The sequence below is a fragment of the Microcaecilia unicolor genome, chromosome 6, assembly GCF_901765095.1.
Source record: "Microcaecilia unicolor chromosome 6, aMicUni1.1, whole genome shotgun sequence".
Classification (NCBI taxonomy): domain Eukaryota; kingdom Metazoa; phylum Chordata; class Amphibia; order Gymnophiona; family Siphonopidae; genus Microcaecilia; species Microcaecilia unicolor.
The window spans coordinates 165253887-165272362 of record NC_044036.1 but is presented as its reverse complement, the minus strand read 5'-3'; the positions used below and the strand labels follow the sequence as shown (position 1 = coordinate 165272362).

General features: G+C 42.4%; 1 protein-coding gene across 1 annotated transcript in view; it reads right to left on the bottom strand.

Moving 5' to 3' along the window:
• NUP210 (nucleoporin 210) overlaps nucleotides 1–18476 on the bottom strand; it is a 214077-nt gene that overhangs the window by 157883 nt on the left and 37718 nt on the right. Inside the window, 3 exon segments of the mRNA XM_030206772.1 lie at nucleotides 877–1027; nucleotides 1233–1329; nucleotides 12585–12716. Coding sequence (XP_030062632.1) covers nucleotides 877–1027; nucleotides 1233–1329; nucleotides 12585–12716 — 380 coding nt within the window.

The following is an 18476-nucleotide window of genomic DNA, read 5'->3' as shown; positions in this document are numbered from 1 at the left end:
CATTAGATTTTGAAATTTAGATTTCTTAAGAGCTGCTTGTGAAACCACAGACTGGTGTGTTAACTGAGGTAGTTCATGTCCTGGTAATGAGAAGATTTTATACTTCAGCTTGAAGCATCTGGATGGTGGATGACCTAAGAGAGGAGTCTTCCATATGAATAAGTGTAAGTCTTGAAAAGATTCAAAGTAGTGGTAAAGCAATAATTTATTTGCATGCATCACAAGATCGAAGAATAGATTATCAGGAGTATATGTGGAAGAAAGGGAGAGGGCTTTGGAAATTTTTTTGTACAAATTTGGATTAAGTATACCGTTTCTCCATTGTAAAGGGGAATCATATGGACTGAGGACGACAGCTCCTGAAGGGACAAAGTCCTAATGGCTGAAAATAAAGACTGAGGGGAGATAAGGGCTGCTCCCCATGATGGGAGGAACAGAGAGGGTCCCAGGAACCAGTCCTCAAGGTAGTACAGGTGATTTAGGCAAAAATGAAATGTAAGTATGTAAACGCTGTTGAATCAGGGGGTATGCTTTTATGTGGTGGCAGAGGAAGAGCCTTGAAGGTATGCGCCCCCCCCCCCCCCCCCCCCCCAATTATAGTACAAGAACAATGTAATGCTATGCACCATATACTAGGAATTATGTAACTAGCTACTGAGCTAGAAGCAAACAAAGGGGAATCCTGCTTCTGGTTTATTGTTTTCTAGGTGAGCTATAAGATCCAGGGCAAAAAGCCACATATACAAACCTTTGAATTTTTGGTTATCCAAACCCGATAAGGATAAATCTACTAACTACACAAAAAAAAAAAAAAAAAAAAGAGAGCAAGGGAGAACATAAAACAATAAAATAGAACATAAAACAATAAAATATTACCTTGTAGATTGCTTCTTGTATTTTGGCTTTTAGCTTGGAACTTCCTGTTTTCATTCCAGACACTAAAATTGTATCTCCTTGCTTGGCCACCTTCTCCATCTCTGATATATAGGAAGGTGGTACATAAGTAGACTCTAAAAACTTGAGTATGCTGAAAAATGAATGCAAGATATTTACTAATATGCAGCAAACACATGTAGTCAAATTTTGCCTTGAAATATAACACCTGGATGCAGATTAGAAAGGAGCAGAAACATTCATACATCAGTGACTCTTTACAACTCCATTTGGGCTAGGGCTAGGTATGACATTATTGTAGATTCAGGAGGATAAGCAGTTCAGCAAGAGGCGCTTACCGCAATGTGTTATGTGAATCAGAGAATCCATTTGTTTCTGTATCTTTCACTACTGTCCAATCAAAGGCAAGACCTGCTAGTGTAGTAAAAGTATTGCCTATGGAAAGAGATGAACAAACCAAGAATCTGGTCAATTAAAAGAAATAACCGTGTACAACAGAAACTACAAAAAAAATAAGACTGGAAAAAATATTTTACAAACAATAAAAGCATGACTCTTGCCCATGAATCAGCAGAAATATTACTTTTCAGTTTCTTAGCACAGTATTCTGACAACACCATTGGAGAAAGCTAAAGATTTTATTTTATTTATGTTAAGTATTTATATACTTCCTAAACCTAAGTGGTTTACAATTTTCTTATAGGTATTGCTACTGTCCCAAATGGGCTCACAATCTAAGTAGTATATTGTACCTGGGGCAACGGAGCGCTAAGTGACTTGCCCAGGGTCACACAGAGCTGCAGAGGGATCTGAACCTGGTTCCCCAGTATCTCAACCCACTGCCAATCGTTAGGCAGAAGACGGAATTGAACCCGGTTCCCCAGGATCTCAACTCACCACACTAACCATTAGGCCACTCCTCCACTAAATTGTGATACCTTTTATGAAATTAATTTTATTTTTAAAATATAAAAAAAAACAAGGTTGTGCACCCAAATGTTTGGTGGTGCATAGTACTGCTTAAAACCAGAAGGTGCTGCTCATCTTGTGTGGGTTTGGCTCCTTGGAATGAGCTTCTGGACATTCTTTAACATACTGATGATATTTTGTTGCTCCATAGACAACTTAAGGCCTTGGTATTCACTCCCAAGCCTCGAGGGCCATCAACAGGTCAGGCTTCAGTATATCTTTCATGAACGTACATAAGATTTGCAGACCTATCATCTCCACAATATGCAAGTCATGCAAATTCATTAGGGATATCATGAAAACCTGACCTGTTAGTGGCTCTCAAGAACTGGGAATGAATACCATTACTACTACTACTACTTAACATTTCTAGAGCGCTACTAGGGTTACGCAGCGCTGTACAAATTAACAATTAAGACGGTCCCTGCTCAGAAGAGCTTACAATCTAATGGACGAAATGTCAAGTTGGGGTAGTTAAGATTTCCTGAGAAGAGGTGTAGTGATTAGGTGCGAAGGCGACACTGAAGAGGTGGGCTTTGAGCAATGATTTGAAGATGGGTAGGGAGGGGGCCCGGCGTATGGGCTCAGGGAGTTTGTTCCAGGCATGGGGTGAGGCGAGGCAGAAAGGGCGGAGCCTGGAGTTGGAGGTGGTGGAGAAGGGTACTGAAAGGAGGGATTTGTCTTGAGAGCGGAGGTTATGGGTAGGGACGTAAGGGGAGATGAGGGTAGAGAGGTAAGGAGGGGCTGCAGATCGAGTGCATTTGTAAGTGAATAGGAGAAGCTTGAACTGTATGCGGTATCTGATCGGGAGCCAGTTAAGTAACTTGAGGAGAGGGGTGATATGAGTATATCGGTTAAGGCGGAAGATAAGACGTACGGCAGAGTTCTGGATGGATTGAAGGGGGGATAGATGGCTAAGTGGGAGGCCGGTGAGGAGTAGGTTGCAGTAGTCAAGGCGAGAGGTAATGAGAGAGTGGATGAGAGTTTGGGTGGTGTGCTCGGAGAGGAAGGGGCAAATTTTGCTAATGTTATAGAGGAAGAAGCGACAGGTCTTGGCTATCTGCTGGATATGCGCGGAGAGGGAGGCGTCGAAGATGACACCGAGGTTGCGGGCAGATGAGACAGGGACGATGAGGGTGTTGTCAACTGAGATAGAGAGTGAAGGGAGAGGGGAAGTGGGTTTGGGTGGGAAGAGAATAAGTTCAGTCTTGGCCATGTTCAGTTTCAGGTGGCGGTTGGACATCCAGGCAGCAATGTCAGATAAGCAGGCCGATACTTTGGCCTGGGTTTCCACAGTGATTTCTGGTGTGGAGAGATAAAGCTGGGTGTCGTCAGCATAAAGATGATAGTGGAAACCATGAGAAGAGATCAGGGAGCCTAAGGAAGAGGTGTAGATTGAAAAAAGAAGGGGCCCAAGGACAGATCCCTGAGGAACTCCAACAGAGAGCGGAATAGGGGAGGAGGACGAACCATGAGAGTGTACTCTGAAGGTACGATGGGAGAGATAAGAGGAGAACCAGGAGAGGACAGAGCCCTGGTACCCAAAGGAGGACAGTGTATCAAGAAGTAGGTTGCGATTGACAGTGTCAAAAGCGGCGGATAGGTCGAGGAGGATGAGGATGGAGTAGTGACCTTTGGATTTGGCGAGGAACAGGTCATTGCAGACTTTAGATAGTGCCATTTCTGTCGAGTGTAGGGGGCGAAAGCCGGATTGAAGCGGATCGAGGATGGCATGAGAGGAGAGAAAATCAATGCAGCGGCTGTGAATGGCGCGTTCAAGTATCTTGGAGAGGAAGGGTAGGAGGGAAATGGGGCGGTAGTTGGAGGGACAGGTAGGGTCAAGTGATGGTTTTTTGAGGAGTGGTGTGACCACAGCATGCTTGAAGGTGTCCGGGACAGTTGCAGTGGAGAGGGAGAGGTTGAGGATATGACAGATGGTGGGGGTGATAGTAGGAGTGATGGTGTTAAGTAAGTTGGTGGGGATGGGGTCTGAGGAACAGGTGGTGGATTTCGAGAAGGAGAGGAGATGGGCGGTTTCCTCTTCGGTGATAGCAGGAAAAGAGGAGAAGGAGGCCTGGGTAGGTTGGTTGAGAGAGTGGGTTATAGGATGAAGAGGAGGAGAAGGTTTAGTGGTGAATTCAAGGTTGATCTTCTGGACCTTGTCACGGAAGTAGTAGGCCAGAGATTGAGGAGAGAGTGAGGGGGGGTGGGAGCGGAGGGCACTTTGAGGAGGGAGTTGAGGGTGGCAAAGAGACGATGAGGGTTAGAGCTGAGGGAATTAGTCAATTGGGTGTAATAGTCCTGCTTAGCGAGGAAAAATATAATATAATATAAGATCTAGTTGTATAGTATTTATGATACATGAATAATATTTATGAAATTGTATTGTTTTAGTGTTCTGATTACATCATTTGAATTGTATGATTTTATATTGTAAACCACTTTGGAGCCACATCGGGAGAAATGACAGAAAAGTTATTACATATATCTGTGTCTATAAATATCAAGGGAGTATGATATCTTTATATATAAAATATAGCTCTATACAGATATAGATGTCTGTAAGTAATTCCCTTATCCTTTATTTGAACTGTTTGTCTGTCTTGATTAGACTAAGTTCTGTCAGCTAGTAGTAATATAAAATATCAAGCTGGTTTTTAAGCTGCTGACGGCCACAGGTAAAACTGAGCCCATATATTCAATGCTGGGCAATATCCAGGCTCTGGCACTGAATATCCAAGTATGCGTGGTAACCCAGAAATTAACTGGGCCCAATTAACTCTGTGGATAAAGTTAGGGCAGCCATTTTGATGTGGATAAAGTTAGGACAGCCATTTTGATGCCCTAACTTTATCTCCTTACTTAGGGGCCCTTTTACTAAACAGTGGTAACAAGGGGCCCTGCGGTGGCCTCGGCATGTGGGTTTGCTATTTAGGAGGCGGTAAGGGCTCCAGCGGTACAAAATACAAAAGCATTTTCTAGCGCCCTAATTGCCACATGCTGGAAGCCGGAACTACCACTGGGCTCCTAAGTGATGAGGCGGTACGGCTACCGCCACTTCATAAATGGGCCCCTTAGCCAGTTAGCAGACTAAATATTGCCAGTAACTAACTGTTTAAGTACTGGCTGTGCCTCAGACCATCCCTTAACTTATCGGACAGTATAAGGGCAGTTAGTGCTGATATTCAAATGCACTGTCTGGTAAAGTGCCACAGAATAGCAGCAGATAGGCAAACACAAGGTTGGAGGCTCTCCTGACCAGTTAAATCATTTGAATATCATTCCCATTATATACATAACATATAACCAACTCATTTTATATATATAAAATGTAACCCCTCAAGCAATATGTGAATAACTGCCCCCTGTTTCTCTTGATCTGACTCCAAAATGGTTTATTTTATACAAAATCAAACAAGTCAAATGAAATCATCAAAATAATGCAATTCCAGAGAGAGAGAGAGAGAGAGAGAGAGAGAGAAACTATTCTTGGCAGATGTTTGAGACAGTTATACTATGCTCTGCCAATGTGTTCTCATGTCAATACCTCTGCTGTCATGTCAACGTCTCATTAGTGTCCAATGTTCCCATCAATCTGTTTCCATATGGCTTATTACGGGAACACTGGACACTAAAGGGTTAGTTAAAGCATCTCTCTAGGCCCTAATGTGAGTTTTGTCAGGTAACATTTGATGAACACCTCTCTACTTGAGTATAAATGGCCCTGTTTCTTTAAAACATATTTCTCTAGCAACATATAGTTTTTAAGATACTGAATAATTAAGCAGAGTTCATTTATGACCTTACAGACAAACACAAAACAAAAACTATGCAAAAAAGTTTTCCAAGCCATCAAAGGCTTTTCACCGAGACTGACCTCGGAGGGTTTTCTAAGGTATCAGCTTATATGATTTCCAAGCTTCTAGTCCATTTAGCCAGTTGATCTATTTGGTAATAATTAGATTTAATTGAATACCTGTGCCTAAATTTTATGCATGAGTAAAAAAAAAGGGGGGGGGAGCGGAAATGGGTCATAGGCAGAATGGGGTCGTTAATAGCACTTATTAATGCTGTTACATAATAAGGAGGATACACGTCTAAATTAGGAACGTGCATCTGCGCCACAGTTCAGTTGGTGCAAATGGCCTCGCCTAAAGTTAGACGTGATTTCCAGACATAAGTACTATTCTATAAATCATCCCTAACTTTAAGCTCAGTTTAGAGAATAGTGCTTTTTTCCGTGCCATATATAGAATTCACCCCTTAGTGCAGATATACACATGTAACTACTGGCTTTCTAAAATCAGGCTGACACGTGTATGTAATATACCTCTGTGATTTATATGTGCAAATACTTGCATTTACAAACATGGCTTCAAAAATAAGGGCTATGGCCACACCACACAGGTTTTTTCCTGGTTGTTGTTTAAACTTCTGATCCACAAGAAACATGCCCTCAGAGCTACAGAGCCTCTCAACTTTTTTTTTTACTTATTTCTTTTATTGGGGGGGGGGGGGGGGGAGGTGAGCACTGCCTGCAGAGCTATCATGATCATGTCTTGTAGCGAGCAGAATTACTTGGATGGAGCAGCCAGGCATGACCTTGTTCAGCTTCTGATGTCAGCTGCAGGTAGTGTTGGTGTAGGCTGTCATCACAGACTGTCACTAAATCATGGCACATTTACATATTAAAGAACTTCCCATTTTACTGGATGGTACACAATACTTTTCAATTACTTTACTAGGAAAGACTGTCAGGGCAATGAGTAGACCGTAGACCTAACAGAAGTCAAATCATAACCTTCTTATTGCTTGACAAAATAGATTTGGTACTTATTTAAGCCTTCTTAAGCAAATACATTAGCATAATTTGTCACAGAGGAGTTGAAAAGGAAAAGAATAACCCTTTGCAGGTAGTGATAATATTTTAATCAGTCCCATAATTAGCCAAGTGTGACGCTGCACATAAGCATTTCAAACCATGTAGGTTCCCTTCTTCAAAGGAAATCTGTTTTGGCTAAAGTTCCTAGGACAGGAGCTATTGAATAACTTGAAAAAAAAAAACTGGTGTCACCTGGAACAACAATGGGAATCAAAACAATCACAAAACAAAAGCCAAACCAAAAGAACATGTGTATGACTGTCACATGGTTTGCTAAATACCATCCTACATGATGTGGATTTTATTTTACTTTTTACAGGACTTTGGTTTTTTGGACAATTCATTCAGCTGCTGTTCTACGGTTATGAAAGTATTTTTAATGCTCTGATGTGTGCAGACTATTTGTTAGTTTGTCTCATATTTTTGACAACTTAGTTTTTTGTTTTGTTTGTGATTTTTTGTTACCTCATGTTCAAGCAAATAAATAAATACATATATAAGGCTCCAGCTACTCAGATCTCCTGCTGCTCTGTTAATTCTGGACTTGAATGCTAAGGCAGGTTGCCTCTCCTTTGGTATATATATATCTTCTAAGCCTACCCAACCTTCTGGGTCCTAACGAGACAGAAGCAATCCCCCAGTTCTGCCTAGCAACAGTGGGGCAGGAGAAACTAGAGATTGTTCTTGCCCCCCTTGGGGCCCAGGAGTAGAGAAATCTTAATGTGGAGGGATGGAGAGAAAAGACGGGATAAGGTAAAGCAGGCTGTAACAAAAACTAAATAGGAAATGATGTTGATATTTCCTATTTTGATCTCCATCAAAGTACATCCCTACTATTTAACAGTGCATCAACAGGGAAGTATCAGAGCCTATGGCAATTTCAGACCAGGATTAGAGGAGAATAGAATTATGTGGGAAGACTTGAGAGGAAGAAATAAATAGTAAAGGAATAAAACGTTAATGGAGAGTAGTTAAGAATAAACACTGAAAAGACCAAAACCCTTTGCTAAATATAGAAACATATAAAAACGATGCCAGATAAAGACCATATGGCCTACCCGGTCTGCCCATCCATGCCATCCCTTTCACTCTCCTTAGAGATCCTATGTATTTGTCCTAAGCTTTCTTAAAGTCAGATACAGTTTTTGTCTCCGCTATCTCTACCAGGAGGCTGTTTCATGAATTCACCACCTTATTTGTGAAGAACTTATTTCCACAGGTTACATCCGAGTCTATCCTCTTTCACCTTCATCCTATGCCCCCTCGTTCTAGAACACCCTTTCAATTGAAAGAGACTCACCTACTGTGCATTTATGCTGTGTGGGTATTTAAATATCTATCATATCTCCCCTCATCTGCTTTTCTTCCAAGTATATATATTGAGATCTTTAAGTCTGTTGCCTTATGACGAAGACCACTGACTATTTGTCTGGATCAACTCCATCCTGTCAATATCTTTTTGAAGGTGCAGAATCGTGTACAATATTCTAAATCAGGTCTCACCAGAGAGTCTTATACAGGGGCATCACATCCTCAGGTTTCCTACTGGCCACTCCTTGTCTTATGCATCCAAGCATCCTTCTAGCTTTTGCCACTGCTTTTTCTACCTGTTTGGCCATTTTAAGTAATTTCATTCAGTTTAGTTAATTTTGGCATTTCTGTTCCACTTTAACCAGAAGCAAGTACAACATGGTTATATATATATATATATATATATTAGAATCCTAACAAAAAAAACAAACATATCATAATCCACGAGACTCCTTCCTAATACTACTTAATAGAACATGGAATTTTTGAATGAATGAAAGACAATAAGAATAAAAATTCTACTGATCATTGGCAGTCTTCATGAGCAAGTTTTCATGGGTTTACAAATACTTTTCATAGATTTATACCAGAAAACACAGTTACAAATTATTTCTGCTTCACGGCTGTTTTCCAAATAGAGAATACTTATATTCTTCTAATTTTGCATTTTATAAATATGAATAGCTTTGTTAGGAGAAAAATACCTCAAGAAAAAGAACAATCTATCTACAGAGCCTCATCGTCTGAAGAACCAAGTGCTAGATGATGTTGTTACTGACTTCCAATGTATCTGCTGCACCATGTATATAACCTCATTCATCTAAGACTCTTCCCACATGTTGATCTTGGATTATACTTATTGGCAGAGCAAAAGAGAAACTTTGCCAATGTACTCTGAAAACAAAAAGTAGCAATCTGCATACAGACCTTCATTTTATTAAAGGCTGATCTGAACATATGAAGTAAACAATTTTACGAATACTTAAGACTGCAAAAATCTTCAAGAATGGAAAGCTTCTAAAACACTCATCTAAGAACATTAGTTGCTGAGCTGTATGTGTTTCAGGTAAATACCGATGACAAATGGGTTGATCTCTAATATCAATATTGCTTAATGCTCCACAGCTTCACAAACATGGCTGGTTAGTTCAGTCATTTTGGGAACAGGCCAATTTAAATATTGGACAGAAAACTGTGGCCAACACCAAAAAGAAAAAAAAAAAACACACACACACATAAAAACATGCTCTGTATGTTAGTTTGATTGACATCAACCAGAGAATTTCCCTCTTTTTGATAACTTGTATGTTTGAAGAACAGCATTTTTTTCAGTTCTTTACCTAAGAATCAGAGGGATCCTTTTACTAAGCGTTTACACACGCCAAAATGAAGTTACCGCCTGGCAACTGCGTTGCTCTTGCGGTAATTTCATTTTTGGCGCGTGTCCACTACGCACGTCTGAAAAGTATTTTTTATTTTCTGGCGCGCGTAGCAGACGCGTGCCAAGTGGCATCTGAGACATGTAAGTCATTACCGTCTATGGCTGGCGGTAAAATCTCAGACCAAAAATTGACGCGTGGCAATTTTGATTTTGCCGCACATACATTTTTGGCAAAACAAAAAAGGCCTTTTTTACAGGTGTACTGAAAAATGATTCTGTGTGTGCCCACAACCCGCGCCTATGCTACCGCATGCCATTTTTCAGCGTGCCTTTGTAAAAGGACCCCAGAGTTAGGTGGCATATCCGGTGGCCCATGTGGTTAGAGAGACAAGGCAAGTGAGCTTTAGAGTTTGGGCTCTCTTAGTGGCTATTCAAGTTGTAGAAGAGTTAAGATTATAGCAGGATTGCAAAATATTTCACAGGAAATTTAAAACCTAGCTCTTTTATAAGCTTGTGAACACTGTTCTCTAAGCTGAAAGACAGGACTTCAGGGAGCCTGCCTGTTCCTAGTGATTGAACATCTATATTAATTTATTTATTTTGGATTTTGCTCACACCTTTTTCAGTTGTAGCTCAAGGTGAGTTACATTCAGGTACACTGGGTATTTTCCCTGTCACTGGAGGGCTCACAATTTAACTTTGTACCTGAGGCAATGGAGGGTTAAGTGACTTGCCGAAGATCACAGTGGGATTTGAACCGGCCACTGACTGGTGCTCTAACCACTAGGCCACTCCTCTGCTCCACTCAATACAATATTGAACCACCATTCCCCCTCCCCTCCCCTCCCCCCCAGCAATGCAGTTGGAGGACACCCAATCAGCTTAAAGGGATTGAAGACTTATCTGCTGTTGGTTTATGCTATTCCCTCCACTTGTGAAGGGTAATTCTATAAAAGGGGAGCCTAGATTTAGATGCTAGGAGACCTCCTATTTGAACCCATACTGCCGCAGGCCAGTTTTTGGCATGCTTTGGTAAAAGTGCCCCTAAGGTTGGGAGGCCATGCAGGTGCCTCTTTTGAGTCTATTTTATCAAGACACATAAGCGCCTACGTGTCTTTACAGAACAGCAGCACAAAAGCAGTCGTTTATCGCAGCTACAGCACAGCTATCTACATTTACACCTGCTTGGGAACTGGTGTCAATGTGTGTACATTTTATAAGCTTATTCACCTACCTGGTGGCTCTGACTGTGCTCTGCCCAAATTACGCCCCCAAAACATGCCTCCACCCAAAAAACATAAGTATGCACTGTTTTGCCACTACATATATTTTAAGTGTGGGGTAATTTTACGAGGCCTTTCACATCTGTACAACAATGCATACATCCACAAATATTTTATAAAAACTATCCCCCATAAATGGAAGAAGTTAGTAACTTTAGCTTCTTGACCGATGAAGACAGGTCAGCGCTTCTCCAGGTTAGGGCAGTGGTCTGGACCAGAGAGTGTTTTTCAGGTAAGAACGATTCATCAGCTATGGCCATTGCTGGCCCTAGAACACATCTTGAAAAAACCATACATGCATTAATAATCAGTAGATTAAACTACTGCAATACATTATTAATAGGTCTTCTGAAGAGAATGTATAAATTGCTTAGAGCAGGTGCAGAATTCATTACAATGGATTGTGACAGGTTTTGGGCTACTAGACAGAATGACACAGGTGTTATCACACCATTTGCTCCCACTGAATATACTATTTTCCTTCATCATAGGGTGTACTATTAACAGAACTTAGGTTATCCCCTACAAAGATGAAAACATTTAGCGATGTTGCCTAAAAGCTATGGAATAACCACCCTTTTGAAATGCATGTAATGACTACCTTTTGTTCAGAAACAAGCTACAATTGTTCATGTTTAGGGAACCTTTTGACTAAGTTTGTGGAGTAATCATAAATGTGACAGGACCTGTGTCAAAGAATCTCATACTGGCTGAGCCCGTGTTGATTTATATAAGTTATGTTTGTTGCATCTTATGTTTATATGTTTTTTTTCCATTTTATTATTTATACTTTAGATTAGTTCCTTCTGTATGCTGTAATTTGCCTGAAGCACAAAAAAAAACACACAGTTCAAGAGCTTTGTTAGCTGCCTAGAGATAAAGCAGCTAGAAAACCAACAGATCTATGACAGGAGATGTGTTTTCAAAGGGAGAAACCTTTTGCTGCAAGGGAAACGGTCTTGTTTTTTTCTTTCTTTGAATAGTTGAACTAAAATTGCTCTTTCATAGTTGTCATTATTACTGCTGCTGAGAAGCCACCTCTTGTGTTGCTGAAAAGTGCCAAAATAAATGCTAATTTTTGGAACTGTTAAATGACATGGATGAGCAATCTAACTACTTCAAACATCCCAGTCTCCCACATCATCCAACTAAGAATTAGCCCTCCTTAATTTGACTCATAACCCTTCCTTCATTTGCATTATCCTGGCCCTTTTCCAGCAATGATTTAACTAGGTAGCATGTTCCCACATCATTCTACTATTGGCATGCACATTACTAAAGCAGAAACATAGACCACCCGTTGTACCAAATGGATGCAACAACTATGCTATCTGAAACCCTTCTTTTCTTTTTGGCACTTCAAGGAAGAGGACTTAGCTCACAACTTTTCAGCTGTAGCTCATTACAAATTAGATTGTAAATCCTGCAGGTACCTGAATTAAGTTTGCACATGAGATAACGAGAGAGTTAGGCGGCTCGCCAAAGATCACAAGTATCGGGCTTCCCTTGGTTCTCAACCCACTGCCGTAATCATTAGTCTACTCCTCCATTCAATCATCCTCTCACTGCTTTTAGTCATCTCCTTTCCGTTATGAATAATGCATAACCCCTTGCATAAATTGCTATAAACATCTATGTAGTGGTATCCAGACAAGTCTGAATATGCTTCAAAATATGTCCTTGAAAAGATAACACCTCAAAACTTCACACCCCTCTCCCTTTTATTGCTCTTCTACTTGAACACAAGCGCATTTGCTCTTTGTTTCAGAAGGATAAATTCATTAATGTCAGATGTAAAGCAAATCATAAATTAGTAAGAAATACTGTATACATTTAAGATGTGCTGAATCCTCCTATCTCTTACCTTCAGAATCCAAAGCCTGGATCTTCAACTCCAATGGCGAATCTTCAAGGTAAAGTTCTCTTGTTGTGGACACAATCTGAATATCATTGATAATATCAACGATTGCATCACAGCGAAGCACTTGACCAGTCACTTCAACAGACATGAACAAATAAGCAGATTAGATTAGCATGCAATATTGCCCTCAAAATTATCCAAGCAAAAATTATTGCATATACCCACTGTAAAAGTATATGAACATTTTTCACGCTTCAATATTAATGCAAATAGGAACCGTAATTAGTATTATTTTTTAGTATGAGAGAGAAAATGATTAAAAAAAAGACAGCAATTTCTATGGGAAGATATGGATGAGTAAGACCGGGATAACATGGATTCAGAAAAATAGAAGTCTTGGCTTACCACATTTATTTGATGGTATTAAAATATGTAGAATAAGGTAAGTCAGTGAATATAGTGGATTTTCAAAAGGGAATCATCAGGATATTAAAAAGTCATAGAATAAGAGGCAATGTCCTGTTGCAGCTTAACTAATTAAAAAAATTTAAACAGAAAAACAGGACTATATGGGTCAGTTTTTGCAACCGAGAAAAGTAAATAGTGGAGCGTCCTAGAGATCATTTATAAAATGATCCAAAAGGAGCAACAAGTGAGGTGATTGATGAGGTATCATCTGCAAATTTAGAGGGTCTTTTAATAAAGCTTAGCTCGAGTTATCTGCAGCAGGGCCCACAGGAATAAAATGGGCCCTGCTGAAGATAACCCGAGCTAAACTTTAGTAAAAGACCCCCTTAAAACTCTTAAACCACAAGCAGGCTGTAAAAACCTGGAGAAAGATCTTGAGAGACCGAGGGACTATGCACCCAAATGGTAGATGAAAATTTCATGTGGACAATTTTGAAATTATGCATGTAGGGAAAAATAATTCTAACTGTAAGTATTTAAGGACGGGTTCTATATTAAGAGTCACCACCCAGGAAAAGTATATTGGAGTTAATGGGGCAATATACTGAAATCCTAGGCTCAGTGTGAATCAGTGGTCAAAAAAGCAAATAGAATATTAGGAATTATTAGGTCAAGAATGGAGAACAGAGCAGAGATCATAATGTTAAGTTTTAACCCTGAGTGCAGTTCAGATCATCCTATCTCAAAAAAGATGTGGTGGAACTAGAAAAGGTGCATTGAAGGGCAACTAGTGATAAAGAGGATGGAACAGCTTCCTTATGAAGAAAGGCTAAACAATTTAGGACTCTTCAGTCTGAACAATAGACAGCTGAGAGGAGATATTATAGAGGTCTATATAAAACCATAAGACTAGAAGAAACTCCTTGAAAATAAATAGCATATTTAAAGCAAATGCACAATGAAGCTGTGAAATTTAATGTCACAGAATGTCAAGCCAACTACCATTACGTGAGTTCACAAAGAGTTTAGGGACATTACTGGAAGAAAACTTCATACACCATTATGTACCAGATAGGATACTTATTCCTCTGAGCAAGAAACAAGGAATGGATCTACTATTTAGGATACTGCCTGGTACTTGGAACCTGGATTGCCCACTATTAGAGACAGGATGCAGGCCTTGATGGACTTTTGATCAACCAGCATGCACATTTAGAGGGAAGATATCAACATAGGCTACCGTTAAAGATGGGTTATTTTAGCACAGGATCTCAATGCATAAAATGGGACCCGTTGCTAGAATAGCACAATTTGTGGTAAAATAATGTCACGTCCCTCACTTTGGTCCCAGTCGGGTCTTCCGGCGGCGCAGGGACGCACACTGCCATAATGATTCGGTGCTCCCTCGCGTCTGTCAACGTCAGACGCTGGCCCGAAGACGCCCCGATGTCGACGACCCTGCGCGGCCGGCTGACGTCAGACGCCACCACTATTTCCACGAGCCATCCCTGTCCCTCGGGGCTTCGGCTTCTACTGAGGTAGTTATCACTTACGCAGTGCTTTGCTTCCCTTTTTCCTCGATTACTGACTCCTGTCTGCACCCGGATTACTCTCTGACCTGCTGCCTGCCTACCGACTCCTGTCTGCACCCAGATTACTCTCTGACCTGCTGCCTGCCTACCGACTCCTGCCTGCACCCGGATTACTCTCTGACCTGCTGCCTGCCTACTGACTTTTGCCTGCACCTGGATTTCTCTCGTCCTGCTGCACAAGTCCTGTCGGCTGCCCGCACCTGGGGGCTCAACACCCGGGGAACGGCGGTCACCACAGGTCAACTTCGGGGTTGCTCGGCCGCCAACCAGTCTCCGGGTTCGAGTCTTCACACCCGGTAGTGCTCTACTTGGCCTAAAGAACTCACAACTCTGATAAATAATGGTAGTTCACGTTGATAACTTCCCCTCTAAATATTGTCGTGCAAGGGATAAAAATGCATATATCACTAGGGCGTCAACGTATGCAAATATATTTCATGCATATGTATTTCTGATACCCTCCAAATCCAAATGGCTGTGGGGTCACCAAGACAGTTTTGAGAAAATAACACATCATTCTTTCTAGTTCTGCAAGCTCTGTTCATTTGTCCCAATTCAAGAGTCACAGCTATCATAATCTCCAATAACATCTACATACATATACAAAGCCAATTATTTTAAAAACATATCCATATGTAAATAGTGGCATTTACACATGTATGTTGCATACACATGTAAACACCGATTTCTGAATGCCACTATTTACCTGTGGAGAGTCACACCAAGTAGAGATTTGAAAGGGGTGTGGTTTGGGTGTAGCTTGGGCGGACTAAGTTCTAATGAATATCCCATTTTATGAAGGGAAGACACGTATAAGAGGGAAAATTTCTACACTGGGTTTTACACCAATTCAAAGGCACACATAGGCTTTAAAAAAGTGCTCATTTTTGCCAGAGCTTTACCTATTAATCCTATGTGAATGTATTTCCTTCTCCAAAATGAAGCTAAGTTAAAATTGATTCTTCACTGCTTAATTGGCAGCACTTACATATGCAGGTTTGTCAAATGGGCCTCTGGAAGTGGTGCCACTTCCATGTATGCTATCAACTCCAGAGAATGTGGTAAAGGCAGTTAGCTTAGCGGGGTTTAAACAAGGTTTGGACAACTTCCTAAAGGAAAAGTCCATAGACCATTATTCAAATGGACTTGGGGAAAATGGGAAAATTAGGTTCTTACCTTGGTAATTTTCTTTCCTTTAGTCATAGCAGATGAAGCCATTACTTATGGGTTATGTCCATCAACCAGCAGGGGAGATAGAGAGCACTCAAACTTTCACAGTGCCCTCTTGGCCAGCTAGCTCCACTGCCTCTTCAGTATTTGAAGCTTCCAAAGCAGTATGGCAAACCGCAATGGGAATCACAAGAGCTTTCCTCACAGCGAACGATGGCCCATCACAAGGGCATGAACTCATAAAGGAGGGAATGCACATCCTCCTGGAGGGAATAAACTCATCCTCCTTATTGTATAAGTGGAGGGGAACACACGCGCCTCCTGGAGGGAATCACACATCCTCCCAACACACTGGAGGGAATGAACTCATCCTCCTATTTATAGAACTGGAGGGGAACACACGCGCCTCCTGGAGAGAATCAACACATCCTCCAAAAAAACATGCTGGAGGGAATGAACACATCCTCCTAAATTTAAACTGAACATGAATCCTGAAGATTGTTTTCCAACTTTCTCCCAAGGAAGGAACTTCAGAAAATTAGAACAGAACCTGAAAAACAGATTCACAGCATACAGACAATCATACAGGGAGGGCTCATGGCTTCATCTGCTATGACTAAAGGAAAGAAAATTACCAAGGTAAGAACCTAATTTTCCCTTCCTTGTCATCAAGCAGATGAAGCCATTACGTATGGGATGTAACAAAGCAATCCCTAGATAGGGTGGGAACAAGCCACACCAAGCGCTAGCACTTGTGCACCAAAACGCGCATCCCTCCTGGCAGCCACATCCAGCCTGTAATGTCGGGCAAAGGAGAGCTTAGAAGCCCATGTTGCTGCACTGCATATCTCTTGAAGAGAGAGTGCTCCAGTTTCAGCCAAAGAGGAAGAAATCGCTCTAGTAGAATGTGCCTTAAAGGCTACAGGCGGAACCCTGCCGGCCAGCAGATAAGCTGAAAAGATAGTTTCTTTGAGTTGAGCCAGCGGGCAACAGTGGCTTTAGACGCTGGAGACCCTCTGCGAGAACCGGATAGCAAAACAAACAGATGATCAGAAGTCCTGAAAGAGTTAGTAACTCGCAGATACTGCAGCAGAGTCCTGCGCACATCCAAAAGGTGCAGCTGCCCAAAAGATTCTGGAAACTCTTCCTCTGAAAAAGAGGGCAAGAAAATAGGCTGGTTTAAGTGAAAGGCTGAAACCACCTTAGGCATAAAGGAAGGCACGGTCCGAACCGTGACTCCGGACTCTGAAAATTGCAGAAATGGGTCTCTACAGGACAGCGCCTGGAGCTCTGACACCCGTCTCGCCGAGGTAATGGCCACCAGAAAAATGGCCTTCAGTGTCAAGTCTTTCTCCGATGCTCGCCGAAGCGGCTCAAAAGGAGATGCCTGCAGGGTTTTCAAAACTAGCCCCAGGTTCCAAGCTGGACAAGGTGCTCGCACTGGAGGTCGGAGCCGAAGCACCCCTCTAAGAAACCGTGCCACATCTGGGTGAGCAGCCAACGACACGCCTTCCACCTTACCACGAAGGGAGGCCAATGCTGCCACCTGCACCCGCAGGGAATTATAGGCCAAGCCTTTTTGTACACCTTCCTGCAAAAAGTCCAGAATCGGCGAGACAGGAGCCCACATTGGAACAATGGCTCTGGAAGCACACCAAGACTCAAACAGGCACCAAATCCTGGCATAAGCCACGGAAGTGGACCGCTTGCGGGCTTGCAGGAGAGTGGAAATAACTTTATTGGAATAACCTTTATCCCTCAATTGCACCCTCTCAATAGCCATGCCGTAAGACCAAAGCGGCCGGCGTCCTCCATGGCTACCGGTCCCTGAGTCAAGAGGTTCGGTACCAGAGGTAACGGCAGAGGAGCCTCCAGGAGCATCTGTCGGAGGTCTGCATACCAAGGTCTCCTTGGCCAATCCGGGGCGATGAGGACCACTTCTCCTGGGTGCAGCCGAATCCACAAGAGCAGGCGCCCTATCAAGGGCCATGGGGGAAACACATAAAGTAGACCCGGAGGCCAGGGTTGAGCCAAGGCATCCAACCTCGCCGAGCGAGGATCTCTCCATCTGCTGAAGAAGCACGGGACTTTGGTATTGGCACTTGTCGCCATTAGATCCATCACGGGCTTGCCCCATTTGGCCCAGATCTGCAGGAATACTTCGTCTGCCAGATTCCATTCTGCTGGATCGATCTGATGCCTGCTCAGATAATCGGCCTGCACATTGCTCTGACCTGCAATATGAGCTGCCGACAGACACTGAAGATGCAGCTCAGCCCAGTGGCAAATCAGTTCGGCCTGCGCGGCTAGTGCTCTGCACCTTGTTCCGCCTTGTCGATTTATATAGGCCACCGTTGTCGTGTTGTCCGACATCACTCTGACAGCCAATCCTTCCAGGGTCACTTGAAAGGCCAGAAGCACCTGAAACACCGCTTTCAACTCTAGGCGGTTGATGGACCACTCCGACTCCTCGGGTGTCCATAGACCCTGGGCATGCTTCCCCTTGCAGTGTGCCCCCAGCCCTTCAGGCTGGCATCTGTTACCACTAGGAACCAAACGGGGAGCGTCAGCGGCATTCCTCGACGCAGCATGCTGTCCGAGAGCCACCACTCCATGCTGAGACGGGCCGCAGGGAGCCAAGTAAGTCTGCATTGGTAATCCTGAGAAATAGGAGACCATCTCCGGAGTAGGGAATACTGTAGAGGTCTCAGGTGCGCTCTCGCCC